The sequence below is a fragment of the Cervus canadensis genome, chromosome 21 (assembly GCF_019320065.1).
Source record: "Cervus canadensis isolate Bull #8, Minnesota chromosome 21, ASM1932006v1, whole genome shotgun sequence".
Lineage (NCBI taxonomy): Eukaryota > Metazoa > Chordata > Mammalia > Artiodactyla > Cervidae > Cervus > Cervus canadensis.
This window is the reverse complement of record NC_057406.1, coordinates 14,786,350-14,812,059: the sequence shown is the minus strand read 5'-3', so window position 1 is coordinate 14,812,059 and position 25,710 is coordinate 14,786,350. Positions and strand designations below refer to the sequence as shown.

At 49.3% G+C, this 25,710-nt stretch overlaps 1 protein-coding gene across 2 annotated transcripts in view; it reads left to right on the top strand.

Moving 5' to 3' along the window:
* ANO2 (anoctamin 2) overlaps positions 1–21,858 on the top strand; it is a 335,456-nt gene extending 313,598 nt beyond the window's left edge. For both annotated transcript variants that reach the window (XM_043441194.1, XM_043441195.1), the window contains exons 21-25: positions 5,336–5,488; positions 5,883–5,935; positions 8,819–9,000; positions 18,797–18,902; positions 20,966–21,858. In XM_043441194.1, the coding sequence (XP_043297129.1) occupies positions 5,336–5,488; positions 5,883–5,935; positions 8,819–9,000; positions 18,797–18,902; positions 20,966–21,238 (767 nt within the window). In that variant the 3' untranslated portion in view covers positions 21,239–21,858. The remainder of the gene's footprint in view (positions 1–5,335; positions 5,489–5,882; positions 5,936–8,818; positions 9,001–18,796; positions 18,903–20,965) is intronic.
* The last annotated feature ends 3,852 nt before the right edge of the window (positions 21,859–25,710 follow it).

Genomic DNA, 25,710 nt, shown 5'->3' with positions numbered 1-25,710 from the left:
TGGAAAAGGCAAGAGGAGAGACCCAGTGTGGGGTTGGGATCATTTCTGGGCACTTTTAGCACTGAGGAGACCCAAGATCTAGGACTGAGACTCCCTGTGATGGAGAGCTGGTGAAAGAGAAGATGCAAAGATCAGGGCAGCCCCCTCAGAGGAGAGGGCTCAAGTCTGCCTTGGGAATTCATGAGGGAGGAAGCCGAGGAAGTGGAGAGCCCTAATTTTTCCTAAGATCCTGGAAGGAAGGACAGTGGATTTCTGAGTGCCATTTGCATGAGTGTGGAGAGGACAGCCTGTATCAGTTTATAGGCTCTTAGACGTAACCCACCCCATTTCTTCCCCATCAGAGTTTAAGCAGTTCTGTTAGAGGAAGTCACTCATACAAACATCACCCGTTTATAGACCTGAGCTCATTAGAATCAAGGAGACCAACTTAGAGCCCCAGGAATAAGGACAGATTCATCTATATACTTAAATACAAACATGCATTTTACAGGCTTCGGAAAACTAGTCTGACATCTGTTTTGCTTTCCTTGTTAATTCTACCCCACTTCACTCTCTACTTGCCCTCACCCCACCCCTGACTCTAAAGTGAATTCCTCAGCAAAGCCTGAGTTAAGGGATATGATAGACCCTGCATTTGAAGCTGGCTCCCAAAGCTTGCTTTGGAAGATTTCTTCTCCTGGAGGAGGAAATGGCAACCCACTCCAGTACTCTTGCCTTGAAAATCCCATGGATGGAGGAGCCTGCCAGGCTACAGTTCATGGGGTCACAAAGAGTCAGACACAACTGAGGACTTCACTTTCACTTTCAGCCAGCTAACTAGCCAGGCAGTTGTTCATCTCAAGGACCTGACCTTGACAAATCTGTGCCTTCTGGTATGTCTTGCCACCATCTGGCAGCTGTTGGTCTCCTAGGGCCTGTGGGGAATCCCCTGGGCATCGTGGACCATGGCTAGGGTAGCACACCAGGTCAGGGAGAGCCACAGCCCTTGACCGTGGCCCAAGCAAACTGCCAGACCAAAACAGATGTGCTGGTGAAGTTCTGTGCATTCTCTCTGTCTCGAAACTTCTGCTTCATTTTTATTTCATTTGTTGATTTAAGTTTGGATCCTGGTTTTTCTTCTTTTTTTTTTTTAAATTAATAAATTTACTTTTGGCTGTGCCAGATCTTAATTGCTACGTGGGCTTTTCTCTAGTTGCAGCTATTGAGGGCTAAATTTTCATTGAGGTGCTCAGGCCTCTCATTGCGGTGGCTTCTAGTTGCAGAATGCAGGCTCTGGGGCCTGTAGGCTCAGTAGCTGCGGCTCCTGGCCTCTAGAGAAGAGACTCAGTAATTGTGGCACGTGGGCTTAGTTGCTCTGAGGCATGTGAGATCTTCCGGGATCAGGGATTGAGCCCATGTCCTGCACTGGCAGGAGGATTCTTTACCGGCGAGTCACCAGGGGAGCCCCTGGTTTTTCTTTCTTTTCGTGGATATCCTCGAATCTTGAAGGTTCTCCAAGAGAATGGGAATCACAGCACCACAGCAAATCAGAACTGAAGGGGATTTAAAGTGGTTTCTTCAATTTGAACATGAAGATGCAGAAGCCCAATAAAACAGGGAGGATTGCCTAAGGACCTGGGGCTACTGAAAAACACGTCCAGGGCTGGAGGTGAGGCCTCCGACTCTCCTTCAGTGTTTGTACCTTAAACATGTGTCTGTTTAAGGTACACGTAGGCAGGATACATTGCAGCCATCTGTACTCCAGTAATAATGAAGAATACACAGGACGGGTATCACTGAACAGTTACTAAGTGACAGACGTTGTTGTGAGCACTTTATGTATGCAATATTATTTACCCTTTTGTCAACCTACTGGGTGGGTATTTTTATTATTCTCAATTTGTAACTGGTTAATAACTTGCCTTAATAATTAGGCAACTCTTGGTGGTCCAATGGCTAAGACTAGATTCCACATTCCCAATGTAGGGTGCCCAGGTTCAACTCCTAGTCAGAGAACTAGATTCCAGAAGCTGCAACTAAGAGCTCGTATGCCTCAATTAAAGATCCTGCATGTTGTGATGAAGACCTGATGCAGCTGAATAAATTAATAAATAAAATATTTTTTAAATAGGGAGGTGTTTTTTAATAATTTTATATATTTTTGTCTGTGCTGGGTCTTTATTGCTGTGTGGTTTTTTTCTAGTTGCGACGAGCAAGGGCTACTCTCTAGTTGCGGTATATGGGCTTCTCACTGGGGCTTCTCTTGTTGGGGAGCACAGGCTCTGGGCTTCAGTAGTTGCAGCTCTTGGGTTCTAGAGCACAGGCTCAGTAGTTATGCGTGAGCTTAGTTGCTCCATGGCATGTGGGATCTTCCCAGACCAGGGATTGAACCCATGTCTTCTGCATCGATGGCAGATTCTATACCACTGAGCCACCAGGGAAGCCCTAGGGAGGTCTTATTAGACTGACTTTCTTGAGACTCAGGTCTAACTTTGCATCAGCAAATCTGTACTGAGCCCCTGCAAGGGATGGAGCTCTGCCTTCAGGAGATAAAGGCACACAGATAAATCAATCACAGCAGTGCACAGTGACAGCTATAACAGAGCAACCACTTTGTTAGAGGAGGGATGGACTTCTCCAAGGAGATAGCATTTGACTGTTCTTGGGGATGCGTAGACTTTTGCCAGCTGGAGAATGAGTGCTTGTGTGCCAGTGAAGGGAGATGCTGAGGGGTTCAGGGGGAAATCCAGAGGTGAGGAGCTCAGGGTCCTGGAAGGCAGAAGCATCATGGCTGTGGGAGTGCTGGGAGGCTGGCTAGAGAGGTAAGATGATCCAGTACCTATGTCCTGAGACAGGGAATCTGAATTCTATCCAGTAACAGAGAGGAGCCAACAGGAAGGCTTGTGAGTAGGTCAGGCAATGTTCTTGGATTCCTGGAGACTTGGGGCTGGACGGATGTAGTGTCTGTGCTTAGTCGCTCACTCGTGTCTGACTCTTTGAGACTCGGTGGACTATAGCCCGCCAGGCTCCTCTGTCCATGGGGATTCTCCAGGCAAGAAGATTGGAGTGGTTGCCATGCCCTCCTCCAGGGGATCTTCCCTTCCCAGGGATTGAACCCATGTCTCCCACATTGCAGGCACATCCTTTACCATCTGAGCCACCAGGGAAGCCCAGGAATACTGGAGTGGGTAACCTATTCCCTTCTCCAAGGGATCTTCCCAACCCAGGAATCGAACTAGGGTCTCCCATGACAAGGAAAGCAGGTAGGAGGAGGTGGTTGCAATTGTACCGGGAGACGTGATGAGGGCCTGGACTCCTTACAGCCATCTGACTTGCACAGGCTGCCTCCACTCCTCTGCCCGCACTGATTCTGGAGGGGAGTGGAGTGGGGCTGCTGTCTTTAATGCATTCTGTCTGCAGGGACAGCACATCCTTCAAATCTAAGCTTCCGTGTCCATATGGAGACTCCCCACGGTCCCCACCCTGAGCAGGCTTGAGCTCTCTTCTTCCGGTCTCCACTTTGTCTAGTACATTCTTCTTTCTCTCTTGCTGTACATCGAGTTTCCTTGCACATCTTCGTACATTTCTGTCTTCTGCTTCACACCAAGCTCCTTGAAGGCAGGTCCAGACCTTTATCTCCTTAAATACTTGGCACCATGCCTGACATTCAGTGAGCTCTCGGTACGCGTGTGATGAATGAATCTACTTCCTAAATAAGGCAGTGACTACAGATAGGGCAAGAAGTGGCCAACTTTGGGAGATTTTTTTAAAAGTTTACTTTATTGAAGTGTAGTTGATTTATAATTTTGTTTTAATTTCTGCTGTACAGCACAGTGATTCAGTTTTATACGTAAATAAAATATAATATATATTCATATTTTCCCATCATAGCTTATGACAGTAAATTGAATATAGTTTTCTGTGCTACAGTAGGACATAGTTTTCAAGTTACATCAAGGGTCAGCAAATGAATCCAGCCCACTTTATTTACCGCTTTTGTAAATAAAGTTTTATTGGAATATAACCAAGCCCGTTGGTCCATGTTTGGCTCCAGCTGTTTTCACTCTGCAAAGGCAGAGTTAAGTCATATGACCAGACCATGCAAAAATAGTTACTATCTGCTCAGCCATAAAAAAGCATGAAATATTGCCATTGGCAGCACCATAGATGGACCTCGAGATGATCATACTAAGTGAAGTGAATCATCCAGAGAAAGCAAATATTATATATCTCATATGTCAAATCTAAAAAGTAATACAGGGACTCCCCTGGCAGTCCAGTGTGGTTAAAACTTCACCTTCCAATGCAGGGGGTGGAGGTTTGATCCCTGGTGGGGAAGCTTAAGATCCCACATGGCTTGCAGCCAAAAAACCAAAACATAAAACAGAAGCAATATTGTAACAAATTCAGTAAAGATTTTTTTAAATGGTCCACATCAAAAACACTTAAATAAATGCTACAAATGAACTTATTTACAAAACAGAAACAGACTCTCAGACATAGGAACTTATCAAAGGAGAGAGTGTCAGGGGAGGGGTAAATTAGGAGTTTGGCATTGTATATAGCAGATACAAACTGCTATATGTAAAATAGATAACTAACAAGATCTTCCTGTAGAGCACGGGGGACTCTATTCAACATCTTGTAATACCCTATAATGGAAAAGAATCTTAAAAATTATATGTGTGTATATATATGTATAAATACAAATACATGTACCTGTATATATATATGTATGGGCTTCCCTCGTAGCTCAGTCAGTAAAGAATCTGCCTGCAATGCAGGAGACCTGGGTTTGATTCCTGGGTCAGGAAGATCCTCTGGAGAAGGAAATGGCGATCCACTCCAATATTCTTGCCTGGAGAATCCCATGGACAGAGGAGCCTGGTGGGCTACAGTCCACGGGGTTGCAAGAGTTGGACACGACTGAGCCACTAAACTACCACCAACATATATGTATATCTGAATCCCTTTGCTGTATACCTAACACAATATTGTAAATCAACTAAGGTTCCATTTAAAAAAAAATTTTACTATCTAGACCTTTGCTGAAGAAGTTTGTTAACTTTGAGTTCAATGAGCAGAATTAGTGACTGGAGATAGAAGGTGATGGAAAGGAAGGAGTCGAGATTTTTCCTTTCCTCAGGTCTTCTCACCTAAACAGAGCTTTGCACCCAAGTGATGGCCCTGACCAGCTAGGCCTGCAGGTGCTGAGACGCCCCCTCTGTGGGGTAGGTCAGAGAGGGAGCCTGAGCCCAAGGAGGACAAGAGATCCGGGTCAGAAAAGACAGGGCCCAGGGCTGCCGGGCAAGATACACCTCACCCCTGCCACCTCTCGGGCCGCGCTCTCTCGTAGTCATCCAGTTTGGCTTCGTCACCCTCTTCGTGGCCTCCTTTCCTCTGGCACCTGTGTTTGCCCTCCTCAACAACGTCATTGAAGTGCGCCTGGATGCGAAGAAGTTCGTTACGGAGCTGAGACGGCCAGATGCTGTGAGGACCAAGGATATCGGTATGTCCCCTGCCCAGAGGCCACGCGGCTCCTCCCCATCCCCTCCCTCCGCCCCTCCCCCTGTCTCCCAGGCCGCCCCTCCCGCCATGTCAGGCATCCAGGATACTGGGGCGTCTCTTGCTTCATCAGCCCCCCTGAGCCCCTCATCCTCTTCTTCTCAGGTGCTGGGAGGTCACATGACTCTCTCACACACACACACACACACACACACACACACGCCCCCAGGTTTGCAGACAGGGCTGCCCCTAAGCCTTTCCAGACAAGCCCGTCCCTGGGGGCCCCGGCAGAGCTCCACTGGTAACTTGCCTGCAAAGCGTCACTCTGGCTGCGGCCTTGTCATCACTGGGCTGGGGGCGGGAGGGAGCCAGACGCCCTTCTCTTTCTGTCTTAACAGGGATCTGGTTTGATATCCTCTCCGGCATCGGCAAATTCTCTGTTATCATCAACGTAAGTGCTTGCGTTCCTCACACCCTTTCTCTGTGGGAAGGGCTTTCCAGGGGAGCTGAGGTCTTCAGGGCAGGAAACCAGTTCTGTTACCTCCCAGCTTCTTCCATTGGGAGCTCTAATTAATACAGTTGTTGTTCTTATTGTTTACTTGCTAAGTCGTGCCTGACTCTTTGTGACTCCATGGACTGTAGCCTGCCAGGCTCCTCTGTTCATGGGATTTCCCAGGCAAGAATACTTAAGTGGGTTGCCGTTTAGCCCCTCCAGTTAAGAGTGAGTACACGCCTTCTTACGCATCAGGCTGTCACCAGAGCCCTGCAGCTTTGTCATTCATTTCACTAAGAGAAAGAAAGGTAATTACCCACCAGAATGCATACCTCGGCCTTAAGAATCCAGATCAGATCTTTCTTTGGAGCCAAGAATCACGAGGAAAGAATTCCCCATATCTATCCATCTCTTCCCTTTCTTTTTCTACTCCGGAGCTGAACAATACCTGGAGCATCGCCCAGGCTGCAGTTCCTAATTACCGTTCCTCCAAGTTGTCAGTGTGAAGTCTTAATTATCCCTGTGGACTCTGGCCCTGCTTGCTTAAGATAGGACATAGAAGAAGAGAGGTCCTGCCTGCTCTGACCTCCTTAACTGCCTTGCCAGACGTGTCCAGGTTTCAGAGGAAATCCTGCTGGACCCAAGCCAACAGCTCCTTTGGCGTCTGAGTTCCTTACAGACGGTGGCCAGGCAGGGTCTCTGCTTCCATCTCCCGAGTCCAGATCAGTCAGCTCAGCCCATAGCAAGAAAGTCACGGCCCCTGTTCTCTTGGGAGAGAAGCCCTGACTGTCCAGGCTCCCCACTAAGAACACATAAAGTGACATGAGGTGTGCAGAGAGGATCAGCCCGTCACACATGGGATGTTTGATGTAGGAAGTGCAGGTCTCAAGGCTGAGAAATCAGGTGCCTTTTGGAAAATAGATCAATAACTGCTTTGGAGTTGAGGCTTCTAGAAAAGAAGCAGTTGCTAGTGCTAGTGGCTTCCCAGCTGGCTCAGTGGTAAAGAATCTGCCTGCCAAGGCAGGAGATGCAAGAGATGCAGGTTTGACCCCTGGGTTGGAAAGATCTCTTGGACAAGGGAATGGCAACACACTCTAGTATTCTTGCCTGGAGAATTCCATGGAGAGAGGAGCCTGGCAGGCTGCATTCCATGGGGTTGCAAAGAGTCAGACACGACTGAGCACACATGCTTCTGGAAAAAAGCCCTTGAGTACCAAGCACTTTTCAGCTACACAACAGAAAGATAGAAGTTTTACTTCCCTGCCCTTACTTCTTATTTGTTAAAAAATGGGGGCGAATCAGAGTCTCACCAAATCATATCATCCTAGAAATCAAAAGAGATGATGAAGGTATGTCTGGTCCATGCTCTGTTAATTGCAGCTGTGATTATTAGAAGTGTGCTTCTCACTGTCACGTATGGCTGTGGCCCCGCACACTCACGTATATATTTAGAAAACAATGCCTAAACTGCATTTTTTGAAAGAACTTTAATTGTTGGTGCCGGGGACAGTATAAACACCTGCCAAAAAGATTTAAGATTTTCTTTGCAGAAAGTCCTCCTGCATTTAAACAGGCAATCATTCATTTGTCATTTGGCTTGCTCCGCAGACATTTATAGAGGACTTGGATACACCCGGGGCGAGGTCGGGTGTGTGCATTTCATCCAGCAAGACCTATTCCTCTCCCTTGGTGTCTTACTTTTTCTAAGCAAAATGGATGAGAGTGACTTCCATCATATGACAGGATGAAAGGCGCTGAGAATGGTGAAACTGAGGTTCCCTGTGGAACCATAGCTGTGGTGTTCCTGGTTTTCTGCTGTCACTCAGGGGCAAGTGTACCATTCGATGTCCTTGCCCATCACATTTAAGCAGCCCTCTGGACTTCCCAGGTGGCGCTAGTGGTAAAGAACCTGCCTGCCAATGCAGGAGATGTAAGAGACGCACTTTCGATCCCTGGCTTGGGAAGATCCCCTGGAGGAGGGCATGGCAACCCGTTCCAGTATTCTTGCCTGGAGAATCCCCATGGACAGAGGAGCCTGGCAGGCTACAGTCCATAGGGTCGCAAAGAGTCAGACACGACTGAAGCGACTTAGCACGCACACACTCATTACGATTGATAATTTTCTCAGAAAGTCTTCCACTTCTTTTTGTAAAAAATAGTTTTATTTATTTATTTATTTTCAAATGTGCTGGGTCTTTGTTTCTGTGGAACTTTTCTGTAGTTACAACGACTGGTGGCTACTCTCTAGTTGTGGTGCATGGGCTTCTCATTGTAGTGACTTCTCTTGTCGCAGAGCATGGGCTCTAGGGCACTCAGGCTTCAGTAGTTGCTGCATGCGGGCTCAGTAGTTGCAGCTCCCGGGCTCTAGAGCCCAGGCTTAGTAGTTGGGGCACATGGGCTTAGTTGCTCTGTGACTTGTCGGATCTTCCTGGACCAGGAATTGAACCCATGTCTCCTGCATTGGCAGGCAGATTCTTTACCACTGAACCACCAGGGAAACCCCATCCACTCCTCTTTGGTGTGGCCAATGCCAGCATCAGTTCAAATATCTCAGAGATGTTTATGCCCTCCCTCACCAAATGGCCCAAACTGGCTTAGCATCCTTTGCTTCGGTGGTCGTAATTCACTCTCTTGACAGTCAGTGGTTTCCTTCCATGTGTCAAAGATGGAAAAGCCAGGTAGGTCAGCACCATGAGCTCAGGGACAAGGATTCTGTTAGTCAGAGCAGCACCTCTGGATAGGGAGCCCAGGAGGGGGGCGGTCTCTTAGTCAGATGGACCTGTGCCACCTGGACGGTGTCCGTCCTGACTGTTCCTCAGGTGCTTCTGGTTCTACCCCCAGGCTTTTGTCATCGCCGTCACCTCTGACTTCATCCCCCGCCTGGTGTATCAGTACTCCTATAGTCACAATGGGACTCTGCATGGCTTTGTCAACCACACCCTCTCCTTTTTCAACGTCAGCCAGCTGAAGGAGGGAACGCAGCCCGAGAACTCCCAGTTTGAACAGGAGGTTCAGTTCTGCAGGTAAGGTGATCGCGAGCAGGAGGGCGGTGGAGGACTGGAAGTGGCAAGTCCAAGCAACTCTCTGGATGACCTAGAATTGCATCTTCTTCTAGAATTATCTAGATGACCTAGAATTATCCTTCTTCTTAGCCTCTGTCTCCTACCCCCAAGCCCCAGATCCCAAGAAATCAATTTCAATGAATCAACCAATATTTTTTTAACTGGAAGGTTTCAACACTTAATTTTTTTAAAACTTTTAATTTTGTTTTGGGATACAGATGATTAACAATGCTGTGATAGTTTCAGATGGACGGCAGAGAGACTCAGCCATACTTATACACATATCCATTCTCCCCAGACTCCTTTCCCATCCAGGCTGCACATAACATTGTGCAGAGTTCCTTGTGCTATACAGTAGGTCCTTACTGGTGATCCATTTTAAATATAACAGTGTGTCCATGTCCATCCCAAACTCCCTGACTATTCCTTCCCTCTATCCGTCCCCCTGGCAACCACAAGCTTGTTCTCTAAATGAATCAACCAACATTTATTGAGTGCCTTTTGCTAGACACTGTGGAGTAGACAAAAAGGTATATAGGTTCATTCTTACCATCTAGGGAAGGTCTGGTTTATGATCTGGTTGGGAAGAAAACAGAACTCTCTAGGACATTGCACATTGTTCAGTGATTATGTCTAGTACGGACCATGAGCCTCATGGGTGTTTGGAGGAGAGGGAGGACAGTAGAGGCTGGAATGGAAAGGGTAGGCTTCTTGGAGGAGCCATGAAGAGTTGTAGGGCAAAAAGCATATCATAGGTATAGAGTCAGCGCGAGCCAGGTCATGGGGGTGGGGATGAACCTGGGGTATTTGATAAATGCTTAGGGGCTAGCTGGTAAGAGTCTGCGAGTAGAGTGTTTGGGAGGTAAACATAGGGAATAATATAGGAAATACAATATATAGAGCAACTCCTCGAGTAGCATAAGCCAAAGTGTTGTGGACTTGAATAGGTAAGATGAAGTAGATACTGAGAAACCTTGAAGTCTTACAAGAATTTTAAGGTGATGCAGTAGGAAGGTAAGGACTTTTATAGGGCCAGATAGTTAGAGGATAAAGTGTAGGCTTAGGAAAATTAATCTGGTCTCAGAATGGAAGATGAGTTAGAATTGAGGAAACTCAAGGAGAGCGGCTGAGGTGCTACACCATTCAGACATGAGCCATGGAAGGCCTGGAACAGAAATGTGGAAGAAATTTGGAGTAAGGGAGAAGATGAGCTCCTTAATGTCATACCTTACAAAGCTGGGGACCAGAGGACTGAGACAGCCTGAGTCAGGATGATTCCGAAGTTTGGGTTGATGTCAGAAGACTGGGAAATTGTGGGTCTGTTGACAGGGATGGGGAAGATGCTAAGAGAATCTGATTTTACTGTCCATGTGATGAATTTGGCATTGGCAGGTGGATTCTTAACTACCACACCACTAGGGAAGTCCTCATTGTGCATCTGTTTTTGAGGCTTTATGATAGGCTTGGCATCAGTCATATAATAGGGAACAAGACGCTGCCTCCCTCAAGAAGTCTAGATGAATGAGATGAGTAAGCAATGAGAGTCGAGCTTCTGTGATTGCAATTGGGAGGCTGCAGGACACTCTCCTAGCCCTGAAGGAGGAGGCCATGCACCTAACCTGGACCTCAGTGTCCAGTGCAGGAGTGGCCAGAGGGAGAATCCTGTTGAATCTGCTCCCTCCCAGGAGGGACCAAGGCGGCCTGGGTGGTGAGCAGGGTGGGAGGAGCAGTGATGGGCAGGAAGGGGTTATCAGGTGGTGCAGGGGGTCCAGGGAGGACGGGGTGTCCCACGCCAAGGGGCTGGATTGTGCTCAGTGGTCGGAGATGGAATAAGGGGGTTGAACTAGGAGAGAGACCAGGCAGGCACGGGAGGTATGCAGACTCCTCTCTAGCACTGGGAGCCACTGCGGGGATCGAAGGGACTTTTCACTGGTGTCATCTCTGACTGTGTTGTGAAGAGCAGCAGGTTACATTGGAAATAAGGGGCCGCCCTGCTCTGAAGTATAAAACAGATGTCTGGAGAGGGGGTCAGCGTATCATCTAGACACACACCATCCCAAATGGGTATACCATGTGGGCTGCCTTTTCTAGAAGGATGAGGAGTGCTGATGGAAATCTCTACCCACCCCAGGTGGGTCCTGCTCACCGCATACCGTGGGGACTGCGCTGGCTTGCCAAAGTTTCTGGAAATTTAGGAAGTAGAGACATAAATTACTGATGTCCTTGTAAGCTAGGATTTGTCAGTGACTGTCAGAAAGAGAAATGAAAAAATAAGAAGATGGAGAGTTAGGGAGACTGTAGGAAACACAGAAACACAGACAACGTCAGAGCTAGCCCCGAAGCCAGCGTTTAGAACTGCTTCCGTGGTGGGAAATGAAATTTGTCCTGATTTTCTGGCAAATAGCGTTGGGAACTCAATGACCCTTCTTATTCTTAGTTTTTCATGACCTCTGGAGATAAATGTGGTCAAATAAAACTGAGGTCTCGGGCTCCAGCCCAGCCTTGCCAAGGATAGAGGTATCTTAAAAATAGCAGTAAAAGTTAGGACAAGTCTCTGACTGCCCATTCAAGATGCGTTCCCAGCATTTTTGGAGCCATGTCTGCCTTGGCCATTTAACTGACTGCACAGGGCTGCTCAATAAACAGCCCCATGATGTCAGTCTGTGGGCATGCTTAGTGGCCCATTTAACAGGGTCGAGGGGCCCCTGTGTCCTTCAAGTTGGATGGTGGCTCAGTCTTCTGGCTCAGTGGGAGGAGAGTAGAGAGGTCAGCAGGGCAGGAACTGGGGTCTCAGAGCTCAAGGAACCCACCTGAGCTTGGGCAACCCATTGGGTCTGTTTGGAGATGCTGAGTATCCACAAACAGCATCCTTGGGTGATGCTTGCGGGTTTGTCTGTAGGATTCAAGTTCTCTCCTGTCCCAGGGTCCTGCAAGTTCCTTCTGGGGCCTGGCTGCCTCTCCTCTGCTGCTGGCCAAGACCAGAAGGAAAGCCAGCTTTCTGGGTACCTCTGCTTATCTTTATCAGCTACTAGATCAACTTGGGCCTGCTTAGTTCCTAGTGGGCTAAGCTGTTTCCCCTTGTTGAAGGGAAAATTTCTAAAGACATTTGTAAGCAGCTCGGGTGGTGTGAAAATGTTGTGTACCATCTTGTTCAGCATTAAAACATTACTTTCCAATGGGACTATTAAATTTTATTTTTATATACCACTGTTTGAGGTTGAGAAATACATTAACTAACTGATGTATAATGACTAAAAGATCATTTTAGAAAGCTGTTTCGCATATACATGGAATGTAGAAAGATGGTACTGGTGAAGCTATTCTGTAGGGCAGCAATGGAGATTCAGACATAGAGGACAGACTTATGGAGGAGGGCAGCGGGAGACTTATGGACAAGGGCAGTGGGGAGGAAGGAGAGGGTGGGACAAATGGAGAGAGCAGCGTGGAAGCATATACAGTTGGATATGTAAATTGATAGCCAGTGGGAATTTTCTGTGTGACTCAGGGAACTCAAACCAGGGCTCTGTAACAACCTAGAGGGGTGGGATAGGGTGGGAGGTGGGAGGGAGGCTCAAGAGGGAGGGGATGTAGATGTACCTGTGGCTGATTCACGTTGATGTATGGCAGATGTCAAACCAATACTGTAAAGCAGTTATTCTTCCATTAAAAATAAATAAGTTTTTTAAAAAGCCATTTCCAGGACTTCCCTGGTGGTCCAGTGGTTAAGACTCATCACTTGCACTGCAGGGGGAGTGGTTTCCATCCCTGGTCAAGAAGCTAAGAGCCCACATGCTACAGGGAGTGGCCCCCCCAAAAAAAAGCCGTTTCTGAATGTCAAGGACCAACCCCTTGGTTTATTATGTCAGCAGCTGCAGCAATTCTGTATTGTGATGACCTGTGGCAGGTGTCACTGTCAAGGTCAGCCTGCAAGTGAGGGTGGGAGGGGGGCATCTGAGCCAGGAGCCTCTCCTTCCTGCCTGCACCTCAGTTTCCCCATCTGTAAAAGTGGGGACTTGGAATAAATCACCTCCAAACCTTCTTTTCTACTTCATGCAAAAAATCAATAGTGAGCGACATGTGTAATATATGAATTTATTCCTGTGAAAGTTCTAAACATTACAGGCAACCTCTCCAACTCTGTCCTACATCCAGACAGCCCTGCCCAGCCCTGGGCATCTTTCCAACTGTAACCCTGGTGACACATTTGCTCGACCCTTTCTCAGTCATTTTCCCATGTATTAACATAAAAATGAATTTGTAGAACTTTTTAAGATACTTCACAGGAAAAAAAAAAAAGATACTTCACAGGTTCTTTTTCTAATAATGAACTATATTTTGAGTTAATAGGGACCTTATTCCTTTAGGTCATGTATACATTCAACTCAATGTGATTATTTCACAGTGTTAGAACAATCTAGGTGAAATATGAATGCATTTTTAAAGTGAAGAGTTAGTGTTGATTTTTGTACCTCTTTTACTTAATGTTTGTGAGTTTGCTTCTCTTAACACTGTGATTTGGCTCCTGGAAGCTCAATGTGAAAATATATTTGGGTCACTGAATATTGCCATTAATTGAATCTTTTTAAAAAAATATTTTATTTATTTTTGGCTGTGCTGGGTCTTCATTGCTTTGTGCAGGCTCTCTAGTTGCAGTGAGCATGGGCTACTCTCTAGCTGTGGTGCGCAGGCTTCTCGTTGCCATGGCTTCTCTTCTTGTGGAGCAACAAGCAGTAGTTGTGGCGCGTGGGCTCAGTAATTGCAGCTTGTGGCTCTAGAGCACAGGCTCAGAAGTTGTGGAGCATGGGCTTAGTTGCCCCGCAGCATGTGGAATCTTCCTGGACCAGAGATCGAACCTGTGTCCCCTGCATTGGCAGACAGATTCCTAACCACTGGACCCCCTAGGAAGTCCTGCATCCTTCTTTTGCAATTAAGAACTGTTTTGTGATAAAAGTCATTCTTTATAGATGTATGTACATATATATGTATATGTATGTATAGATATATGTAAAGGAAAAGACTTTTCTCAGCCCCCACCCCAGTCATTCTCTCCCAGAAGAACCTGTTGTGTGCATTTCTGTCTCCAGAAATCACACTCACACCAGCTGTCTCATTTACTACTCACTGTTTTCCTTTGACATTCACTGTAAATACACACACACACACTCTCACATTCCTTTGTTCATGGTGGGTTGAGAAAGCTGTCCCGTGTCCACCTTCTATGTACCAGTGATGCACATTTTGTTGGCTCCATGAAGTTAGAATGATGAGGTCCAGCAACGTGGAAAAACTTTCTTGGGTTCTTAAAATTAGTAAGGGGCCCAGCCGCTCCAGTCCAGTTTTAGACACTCTAGTTGTTTCATTATTGGAAGACTCTCCTTACTACAGGACTCCAGGGAACTCTCAAACTCGATGTTAAGGCTCAAAGAAAATAAAGGAAGACTGAAGGGATGAGGGTGAGATCTGGGAACTGTTCCTAAAATTATAACCCCGAGCTTCAGCCACGGCCAGCAGATGCAGGAAGTGAGCACGTGTGGGGTTCACCCAGCACTGGGCCACCCAGTGGGACTTTGGGAGAGCCAGGGCTCTCAAAACCAGGGAAAAGGAGATGACTTTGGGAAGCCTCAGAGCTGATGGGAATGGAACAGAAGCTCTCCTGCCCATCAGCCTGACGCTGGCCTGCTTTGTGCCTTTACCTGGACTGAGAACCTGAGAGAAGCTCCCTGCAGTTGGGCATCAGCTCTATTTGGTTCATCTCAGTATCATGGGAAACTCAGGGCATCTGAGCTGTGCTCAGAAATCTTCCCGGAAAGCCAGGAGGAACTGGGAGCAGCGGTGTACCTTCTCCATCCTCTTTTAACAGAAGAGGTGTACTTCTTAAGTCACCTTCAGTTAAAGGAGAAAGAACAGCTCCTATGTACTGGGTCCTCTGACATGTCTGGCAGTGCGCTGAGTGGTCTTCATTCCAACTTTGTGAGATGGAACGTCCATGTTTCACAGATGAGGACCCCAGCCATCAGGTCCTTAGGTAACTTGCTAGAGGACAGAGAAGTGAAACAGTGGGGGTGGGATCAAGCCTTCATCTGCTGACTCCCCATGCTTTTGCCAGTGCCGTTCTCTGCACTGGGCTTGGAAGTGAAACAGACCTCTGTCACTGGGTTGGCCACAATTAAGTTCAATAGCCACTCTGTCTTTTCTGGACATGTCTAGTTTTAAAACTAACGATCTCTTTGTTTAATTAATGTCTTCTGATTACTCAGTGAAAACATTTAATACACTTGAATTCTTAGGATGAATTTTTTTTTTTAAATCCTGAAATCTGAACTTTTGTCATTGTTGTTCAGTCGCTAAGTCATGTCTAACTCTTTGCAACCCCATGGACTGCAGCACTCCAGGCTTCCCTGTTCTTCACTATCTCCCAGAGTTCGCTCAAACTCATGTCCACTGAGTCGGTGATGCCATCCAACCATCTCATCCTCTACTACCCTCTTCTCCTTTTGCCTTCAATCTTTCCCAGCATCAGGGTCTTTTCCAGTGAGTCTGCTCTTCACATCATGTGGCCAAAGTATTGGTTTCAGCTTCATCATCAGTCCTTCTAATGAATATTCAGGATTGATTTCCTTTAAGATTGACTGGTTTGATCTCCTTGCAGTCCAAGGGACTCTCAAGAGTCTTCTCCAGCACCCACTTGACTTCTTAGGGTGAATTATTTTTAAATTATGAAATCTGAACTTATATTGGAATGTAAATGAGCAATCATTTACCTGGTGGCAGAGGCTTCCTGGAATCAGTGTTCTTCAAACTGTGAATCATGGTTCATCAGTTGGGAAATGGCTTATGTATCATGAGCAGCATTTTAAAGACTAGGAGAGGCGAGGACAGCAGAGAATAAAAGAGTATCAGAGCATGGGATACAGCACGGATGAGTGTGTTCTGTGTGATTTTTATTTCTGTGATACATATGCATGTGTGCATGAATGTAAAATGCATTGCTTACTCCAGGTCACAGTTTTTATTTAAAGTTAGCTTTGCAAAGAGAAATGTGAACAGATGCACAAATCATTAAATTGCGCGCTGCTCTTTTCTGGGCAGTGCTGGCCCTGTAGTTCCTGACAAAGCGCCCTTAGTCCACTGGCACAGCGGGACTGCGAATCGAGCTTTCTGGACGGATCTCTGTGTTAATCTTTCCCCAGACCCTTGATGAGATGGATGTGCCTGCCAGATTCAAAACATGTTTTGGACACTCAGGGAGGGTAAAGTGACATTTCCAAACGCTGTGGTGAGTTAGTAGCAGAAGTGGGACCAGAATTAGATTATTTATGGATTCTTTGCAGACTGGAAAAAGAGAGGGGTGAGCGATGGCTGTCTTATTGAGGTCAGTGAGCAGCTGTTCCTTCATCGATGGAGCTAGAAAACAAGTGGGAGTGACTTTGATTGTGGTGGCAGGATCAGACTGGACCTGGGGGGATCTTCCCCATGGTCAAAAGTGGGGGTGGGGCCAGGGGTGTACAGCAGCCCTCTTCCAGGGGTCTTGAGAAAAGCAAGACAGATTCCTGTCTGCCTGGGATTTGAGGGGCAGAGCAGGAGGGTGGGCAAGACTGAGTTTTTTTCCCCACCCAAGATGACCTTATTCCCTTGGCCACACCCTCGCCCTCTCCCACGAGTAGGCGTGGTCTGGAGCTGGTCTTGATTCTGTCCTCAGCCACGGATGGCGAGGATGAACCCTGTGGTGCTTTGCTGGGCTGCAGTTAGCTTTGCTTCTCATCCGGATGTCAAACCAAGCCCGCAACAGCTGTGATCAGCTGTCGGAAGAGGGGAGCGGGTGGGAGGGAGCGGCTCCTGGCCTCTTGCCCAGCCCCAGTCAGACGTTCAGCCTCCATCTCTCCATTTGCCTCTTGCTGTGGCTGACTCTCCCGCTATGACTTTTTCGGCCCTTTGGCCTGCATCTCTTTTCATCTTCCCTTTTTCCTCTTCTCCCCTCTTGGGAGGGGATCTTCTTGGGTCATATCTTCTTGGACCATTGAAAGCCCCCATGCTTCTGTGTGAATCTTTTAGAACCATGGGTTCATTCAGGACAGGGAAGGGTTCAGAGAGCACCCACAGCAGAATCCCCCACCCCAAACCGCAGCTGGTGGCCAGGAGCTTCCCAACAATGGAGGAAAGCCTGGATTCAGGCAGACTGGGATTCTCACCTTGAATCCACCCCTGTCTGGCCAGGCATTGAACTTCTCTGAGCCTCAGTTCACTCCTGGGTTACACGGGGATACCCATGCCTGCCCGTGGATCTTGTTCTCAAGTGAAGAAGCTTTAGAAAAGTTCCTTGTCAGGGGTGGACACGTTCAGTATATGCTTGTTTTTCCTTCTGCGTGCCCCCAACCCTCCCCGCCTTCCTCAGCGTCCCTGCACCCTCCTAGTGGCCTGATGCTACCCCACCTCATGCTTCAGCCCGGGGCTTGTTTTGCTTTCACTGAGCATCGAAGATTTGTTGAATTCCATGGAGAAAACAGTTCCATGAAGGGGCATAAATCTTCTGTACCAGCTCTTGCCATTTTTCCAGGCTTAGAAAAAAAGTGATTCTGAGAAAATAAGCCATTTTTAACATGAGTCATCTCAGGATGGGAAGCGGGGGGAGGGGGGAAGGCAACAGCTCAGACAAGCCCTAGACCTCTCCATGGTCTGAGCTCGAGGCAGGCACTGACATTTTGTTTTTCAAACTCTGTGTGTGTGTGTGTGTGTGTGTGTGTGTGTGTGTGCAGTTGCTCAGTTGTGTTTGACTCTTTGCAACCCCATGGACAGTACCCCACCAGGCTCCTCTGTCCATGGAATTTTCCAGGCAAGAATACTGGAGTAGGTTGCCATTTCCTCCTCCAGGGGAGCTTCCCAACCCAGCCATTGAACCCATGTCTCTTGCATCTCCAGCATTGCAAGAGGATTCTTTACCGCTGAGTCACTGGGGAAGCCTTTAACAACATGGGCAGATGATCAAGATGGGCAGTTAAAAGAGGGGGCTACTGCCCAACTGTGACCATTACCACTGCTCCCCCAAATCCACTCAGCCTTCAGCTTTGGTCTGAATCAGCTGTCAAATGAGGCCAGCCCCTCTTATGGCCAGGGTCCCAGAGCAGACCAGGCTGGGGAGGACCCCTGAACTCTGCTGGCCTCTGCGTCTTCACTGAGTCCTGGGCCTTGGAGTACTCTGCCGGGTATCTGTGGGTTCCCCACCGCTCTCAGAGCCCACAGGCTAGTGGACCCCAGATGGATCCCCTGTCCTGAGTTCCTCTCATGATTCCTGGACCCCTCATGGCAACCCGTTCCAGTATTCTTGCCTGGAAAATTCCGTGGACAGAGGAGCCCAATGAGCTACAGTCCATGGGGTCACAAAAGAGACATGACTGAGCACACACAGAGACACATGCATGTGTGTGCGTGTGCACACACACACACACACACATATACACACATACACATACACACGTATACACACACACACACACACACAGGAGAAGGAGAATCCAAAGGAAACTTCTGGAGATGTTGGAGAGAGTGAGAAAGATACTTTGAGGCTGACATTGGCTCTTTTGGAGTTTGGACTTTTTTGGACGTTGTTGGTTGGGCCCTGGGTTCCTTACCTCTGCCCCCACTCCCTAGGTCTAAGAGCCAAGGCCCTGCCTGCTGCTCTGACTTTTGAGGTGATAGCCGGAGAGGTACCTCCTTCCCTCCATCTCCTCCCAGTCTTCATATCGCCTTCCTCTCTGGGCAGGTTTAAGGATTACCGGGAGCCGCCGTGGGCCCCGAACCCATATGAGTTTTCCAAGCAGTACTGGGCCGTTCTGTCTGCACGTCTGGCTTTTGTCATAATCTTCCAGGTGAGTTGTTCAGTTAAGTTAGGCACAGCTGGTTAGGATCCAGGCTCAGGGATCCAGACAGCCTTGCCTCCGGGTTTTCAGGGTGCTCTGTGACCCTCTGCTGGGTGAGGGCTTTCATGAATGGATGGATGCACAGAAGGAGAAAAGGCCACAGGGTCAGGTTGCAAGGCAGACGTGGAGTAACATGCAGGGTGGAGAAGGATTCCCACGTAAACCTCAGACTGGAAAGTGGAGAGCAATCTCTCAGCAGAGAGAGCAGAGTCTCAACCCAAAGGCAGACAGGCAGCCACCCCACTGCCCGCCGCCGGTCTCTGCGCTCAAGAAAGGGCTCCAGTTCTAACCCTTCCTTCCAGCTCCCACTGGCCCCCTCTTTGTTGTGTTGTTTGAGACCCCTGGTGGGAAAGGCCCCCAGAGCCCCACCTGGCACCCCTGCTGAATAGCAAACCCAAGTTGGCTATTCCTATCTCCCAGACTAGCTGAAGCTACAGTTGTGTCACCAAGATTCTCTCTGCATGAGGCCCCCACTCCCACTGCCAGCCTTGGAGCAGAGCTGGGGTACCAGCCCAGATCCCTTACATATAAGCCCCACCCCAGGCTTTTGTATTCCCCAAAGGCGGGTCCCTGGAGGGCCCTAAGGTATCCTGACCCAGCCCCCAGCCCAGGAAGTGGGGAAGACCCCCAGCTAGTCTTTCACCTGGAGAAGCAGCATTCTTGCTCTGGGGGATGGTGGGGTGGTGGTGGGGGGGCATGTGCTGAGAATCCTCACCTGTCCCCTGCTGCTCCCCGCCCCCAGGAGCTGCCTCACTTTACCACCGCATGTCAGGCGTCACTTCCACTCCACTGGGAGGACTTGGTTGAAGAGGCGAGTGTGGGACTTGATTCAGCAGCTCCAGATGCCCTGAGATGCCCAGGGGCCCCTGGGGACAACCTTGGTTCCCAAGTCTTCCCTGGGCCCTTCTGGGTTCCAGGTCGAGCTGAGGGCACATTTAGAGCCTGGAAGACAGAGGGCAGGGCTCTGGTGTCTCCGGCACTGTCACCGTCCTCGGGTTTAAGGAGAGGGGGCGTGTGAGCATAAGATGGGCAGGTGGAGAAGGAGACCACAGCTGGAGGTTGGGGGCGCCAGTGGAGGACTGGGAACCCAAGTACCCAGGGAGAGGCCTTGAATTGGGCTGTGCGCCACAGCTCCCGGCGGGAAATATTCACCCTTTTAAGTAGAAAACGCACCCGGGAAGAGAAAAAGGGCCTCATCCTACCTTAGTGGAGGAGACATGGCCTCCCGAGTGGAGAAAGGAGCCAGTTGGAGGTGTGCACGCAACCTCAGAACCCAGGAAGGCGGGCGGGAGGCAGGGTCCAGGCAGGCGCTGTGACCAGAGATGCTGCGATGGTTGAACAGGGTCCACCTCTGATATGGGGGGCAGAGGGCCAGCTGGGAGGAAGAGAGGGGCCGCTGGTCCAGGGAGAGACCTGGAGGGGCCGTCAGGCCTTATGGCCACTTCCTGAGGAGTTCAGGAGGGACGGGTCCCGTGTATGCCTATGGCCGATTCATGTTGATGTGTGGCAGAGGCCTTCACAATATTGTAAGGTAATTATCCTTCAATTAAAATAAGTAAATAATTTTTTATAAAAAAGCTTTGGAGCTGGAGGCCTGGAGGCAAGAACAAGACGTGTGGGGTGGGAGGCAGACAGAGAGAGGAAGAGTGGAGGAGGCAGAGAGGCGTGGCTAAGAAGGGAAAGGCTACCCACTCCAGTGTTCTGGCCTGGAGAATTCCATGGACTCTATAGTCCATGGGGTCGCAAAGAGTCGGACACGACTGAGCGACTTTCACACACACGATGCTGTCAGGCCGTGCATGGGAGGGGGCCCTGTCACTTCTCTACCTTCTCCTGGGGGCCCCGAGGGACCATGATGCTCGTCCGATGGCTGAGATCAGCCGAGGAGCCAGAGGAACCCAGAGCCCCCTGCCCCCAGGTCTGGGTCTGTGTCATCACCACCGCCCACCCACCCCAGGTCGGAACCCTCCAGCTGGGGCCTCTCCTCTCACCCTCTCCCTCAACTCTCCCAGAACCTGGTGATGTTCCTGAGTGTCCTCGTGGACTGGATGATCCCTGACATCCCCACAGACATCAGCGACCAGATCAAGAGGGAGAAGAGCCTGTTTGTGGACTTCTTCCTGAAAGAGGAGCACGAGAAGCTCAGGCTGACGGAGGAGCCGGCCCGGAGGAGCCAGAGCACCGGCCGCCACAGCAGGAGGAGCCCAGCGGCCAGCCCAGCGCCCTCGGGCCGGAGCCAGCCGGGCAGCAGCGTGTCCTCAGGGTCCCAGCACACCAGCGTGTGAGCTGGGGCATGGGGGCAGCAGAGACCAGCACGGGGCTGTGTGCCCACACGGCGGGGTGACTGTCCTTCCACAGGGTCGTGAAGACAGAGATTCGAGAGAGGAGGTGGAGGATGTGCGCAGGAGGAAAGGGAATGATGCTGCTTCTCAGAAGCTTCGGCTTGGGTTTCTTTTAGGTCCTCTTTGAACTGTATCCCTTGGGGGGTTGGTACCCCCTTTTGCATACATCAGTGAAAGAACGGGGTCTCTCCAGCCCAGGGTCCCAGGTACCCCGAGCCTGTCCCGTGCTCTGCCCCCCACCAGGACCCCTCCCCGCATTTTGGTGGCCGCGGGCCATGAGCAGCACAGTCCAGGCCCTGTTTCCACCCGATCATAAGTGATCTCACCTCCCTTCCCAGCATCACCCCGAGAAAACCCTCTGTGTCACCGCCACAGCCTCAGTGGATGCAGCTGAAGTGCCCGGGCTGATGGCTGTGGCCTCTGGACCCAACTGAGGAGCCAAGGTCCAGCCCTGGGCTTGTCTCCAGCCCATGTCCTGGGGATGCTTTGAGCTCAGTGCAACTAACCATCCTTTTATGCAGGTTCAGGTTTAAAGTAATAAACTGAGACATTCTTTATAAAGATGCCTCTCCTTGTCTTCGGTTCTCTCTCGCTTACTCTGCACCAGTATTTACGGAGCCCCTGCTGTGTGCAAACATGGTTCTCAGACTAGCGATCCAGAAGAGGAGAAGAGACAGAATGCATGGAGCCACGTTCTGGGAGAGACAGACAGTGAGCTGACGTATGTGCAGCATTGCAGACTTAATAAGAAACATGAAATAGAACAAGGGAGACAGGAAATAGGGAGGGAGGGCACGGAAGGAGGGGTTTGCCATTTTATGTATGAATTAACGAGGAACCCACAAAGGTCCAGAGATAACTTCTTGCACAGCTATTGGGAGATTTTCAAGTGCAGTTGGAAGCAAAGGCCAGCGTCACCGACCATCGCCTCTCACACACCTCTGCCCACCAGCTGCCCACAGCCGGTTGTGCTGTTCCTTTCAGGGGACCTGGCCCCAGTTCCCTGCAGGTCAGTGTGGCCGGCATCCAACTCAGTCACAATGGGAACTGTCAGGAAGGTCACACCCTCCTGGCAGGTGTTGGTTACTCTGACACGCCGAAGGTTTAGATTGGTTTTCCAGTTTTTTATTTTCACCCCCACCATCTTTTTTCAACATTTTATCTCCTTGTCCAAGTCCTCTATACTTTAGGAACATATTCGTCCCAGGAGAGTGTTACTCTCCTGGACACACACCCCTCCATCCATTTATAGTCTGCTGCTGCTGCTAAGTCGCTTCAGTCGTGTCTGACTCTGTGCGACCCTATAGACAACAGCCCACCAGGCTCCTCCGTCCACAGGATTCTCTAGGCAAGAATACCGGAATGGGTTGCCATTTCCTTCTCCACCATTTATAGTCTACAACACAGGAGTCCAGCAGCGTCTAAACTCTTATCTGAATCTATCATGGATAATCTGGAAGGAGGTGGAGACTCCCCCAGCCCTCTCACCTTCCTCTCTTGCATTTCCTGTGCCGCTGAAGGCTGGACCTTTTCCTGCGGTGTGTTTATTCTTTAACTTTTAATTTTATAGTGGAGTTTGGCCGATTAACAATGTTGTGATAGTTTCAGGTGGACAGCAAAGGGACTGTATGTATCCATTCTCCCCCAAACACCTCTCCCATCCAGGCTGCCACATGACATTGAGCAGAGTTCCATGTTCTGTATAGTAGGTCCTTGCTGGGGATCCATTTTTAATATAGCAGTGTGTACATGTCCCGTCCAAACTCCCTAGCCATGCCTTCCCCCGATCCTCCCCACCTGGCAACCATAAGTTTGTTCTCTAAGTCTATGAGCTGAAGTGTGTGTTTTCTGCGATACCGTCTTGCTGGTTAATGAGGCTGAACTGGGTACCGCTTATATCCATTCCCACCCTAACAAGTACAGTTCTGCGGACTTCCCATGGCATGGCACTTGTAAGGAGTATGGACCAGTGTGGATAACTCAGCTTACCTTCCATGAAACCAGTCTACTCACCTTTTACATCCCGACCCTGGCCAGCCGCATCTCAGGTCTCCTAGCTCTCTCAAATCCAGGTACGGTGCATGAGTGCTCAGCTGTGTCCTACTGAGCAACCCCAAGGATTGCAGCCCTCCAGGCTCCTCTGCCCATGGGATATCCCCCGCAAGATTACTGGAGTGGGTTGTCAATTTCTGCTGCTGGGCATCTTCCCAACCCAGGGATCGAACACACATCTGCATTGTAGGCGGATTCTTCACCACTGAGCCACCTGGGAAGTCCTCAGCCCAGCTACCTGCGTATGTGTGTGCTAAGTTGCTTCCATCATGTCCGACTTGTTGCCACTCTATGGACCATAGCCCACTAGGCTGCTCTGTCCATGGGATTTCCCAGGCACGAATATTGGAGTGGGTTGCCTTGCTCCCCTCCAGGGGGTCTTCCCGACCCTGGGATCGAACCAGTGTCTCCTGCTACTCCTGCATTGCAGGCAGATTCTTTACCACTGAGCCATTGGAGAAGCCCTCATCCTAGGTAGATAGATAGATAGTGAAGTCGCTCAGTCATGTCTGACTCTTTGCAAACACATGGACACCAGGCTTCTCTGTCTGGTGTCTTTGCCATTTTCTAGGCAAGAGTACTGGAGTGGGTTGCCATTTCCTTCTCCAGGGAAATTTCCACTCCTGCCCCCTCCCACGGGGGTATCTGCTCCGCTCAACCACAGCAGAGGGCGCCAGAGAGCAGAGCCCACCCTCCAAGGTTGAGCCACAGCTTCTGCAAAACGGAGCAGATGCTTCTCCACCAGGCAGCCCTGTCTGCACACCTGGCCCCCCCCAGGCCCCCCGCCCCCGACTCCTCTTCCTTCTCTGCCCTGTCTCCTGCAAAGCAGTGGATGGCAGTACCCCTGGAGACACCTCCCTTCAGGACCAGCCGGGAAGACAGACCCTGCGGATCCCACCGACCCTTCCCGCCTCAGCGGTTCTTGCAGCTCTCCCCGCAGAAAGGAAGTGCAAGGTGAAAGCCAGATGGGGATGCCAAAAGACAGCTCTACATATGAGTTCAGGGACCTTCGTGTTTCATGAAGCTTCTTTCTCTCACTTTCTAACAGAGGCCAGGGGCTTCCCAGCCCGGATGTCTTCCTCAATTAGGGGGGTGAAGCCGCAGACCATAAGGGGAACAGGCAGGCTTTTGACTCAGATCCCATATCTTAAGCTGCTCTGAGTTTCCCCAGCTCTGGTTGGCCTGCCTCGAATTCCTCAGGGAAATGTGTGTCAGCTTCTATCAGGAACCACATCTGCCTGGTCTGAGCGGGGCTGCTCGCTGGGAAACGGATGAGGCCCCTACATAGGCCTCATTGACCCTCCTCCCTGGCCCACCTTCCCGCTGCGTGCTCGGAAATTTTTCTCAGTGTATCTCTCAGCTTTAAACTGGGTTGTCTCAGCTGTCAACCCCAGACTTGACTCCACTTACGTCCTTCTAATCTTTGCTTCTTGCTGCAGTTTCTTGCCCACTGTCTTTTCATGAGACTTTTCCTGCTTTATCTGTCTTCTCAGTGGCCCCCATCTCCTTCCAGAAACCCCCCGGAAGCTCCTCTCCACATAGCTGGGCAACATAGGTAGAGTACTTTTTCAGATCATTATGTCGAAAGTAGATGGTGATGGATTTCCCTGGCAGTCCAGTGGTTAAGTATCAGCTTGCCAATGCAGGGAACACGGGTTCGATTCCCAGTCTGGGAGGATCCCACATGTCCCAGGGCAACTCAGCCTGTGTGCCACATCTACTGAGCCTGAATGCCCTAGAGTCCATGTTTTGCACCAAGAGAAGCCACTGCAATGAGAAGCCTGCTCACCGTGACTAAAGGAATAGCCCCCACTTGTCACAACTAGAGAATGCCTGCTTGCGGCAAAGAAGACCCAGCACAGCCAAAAATAAATATAAATAAATAAAACAATAGAAATGATAGTAAATAAACTTTTTAAAAAGTAGATGGTATTATTAACATTGACCAATCCTAGCTTCATGGGGCCAAAAGCTTCTATGATTTTAGGAACCCTCTTTAAGAAAAAAATACCCCAAATAAAGAAATAAAATTAGTTACCAAGGTGAATATTTATCTAGTATGAAAAGGCACATCACAGCAAAATACACATTTTTTAAGGCTAACTCCAGAAACACAACAAAAGCCATAGCAAATAATTTAATTTTTTAATTAATGGACTCACTCGTCCTTATAATATTACAATCCTGGCCCCTCCACACTGTTGGTTTAAGGCTCTTTAATTGTCTTTTCATACCAATAGTTCCCAGCATCAGGGTCTTTTCCAATGAGTTGGCTGATGACCGACTGATGCTGGGAAAGATTGAAGACAAAAGAAGAAGGCAGCAGATGTTGAGATGGTTGGATAGCATCACCGACTCAATAG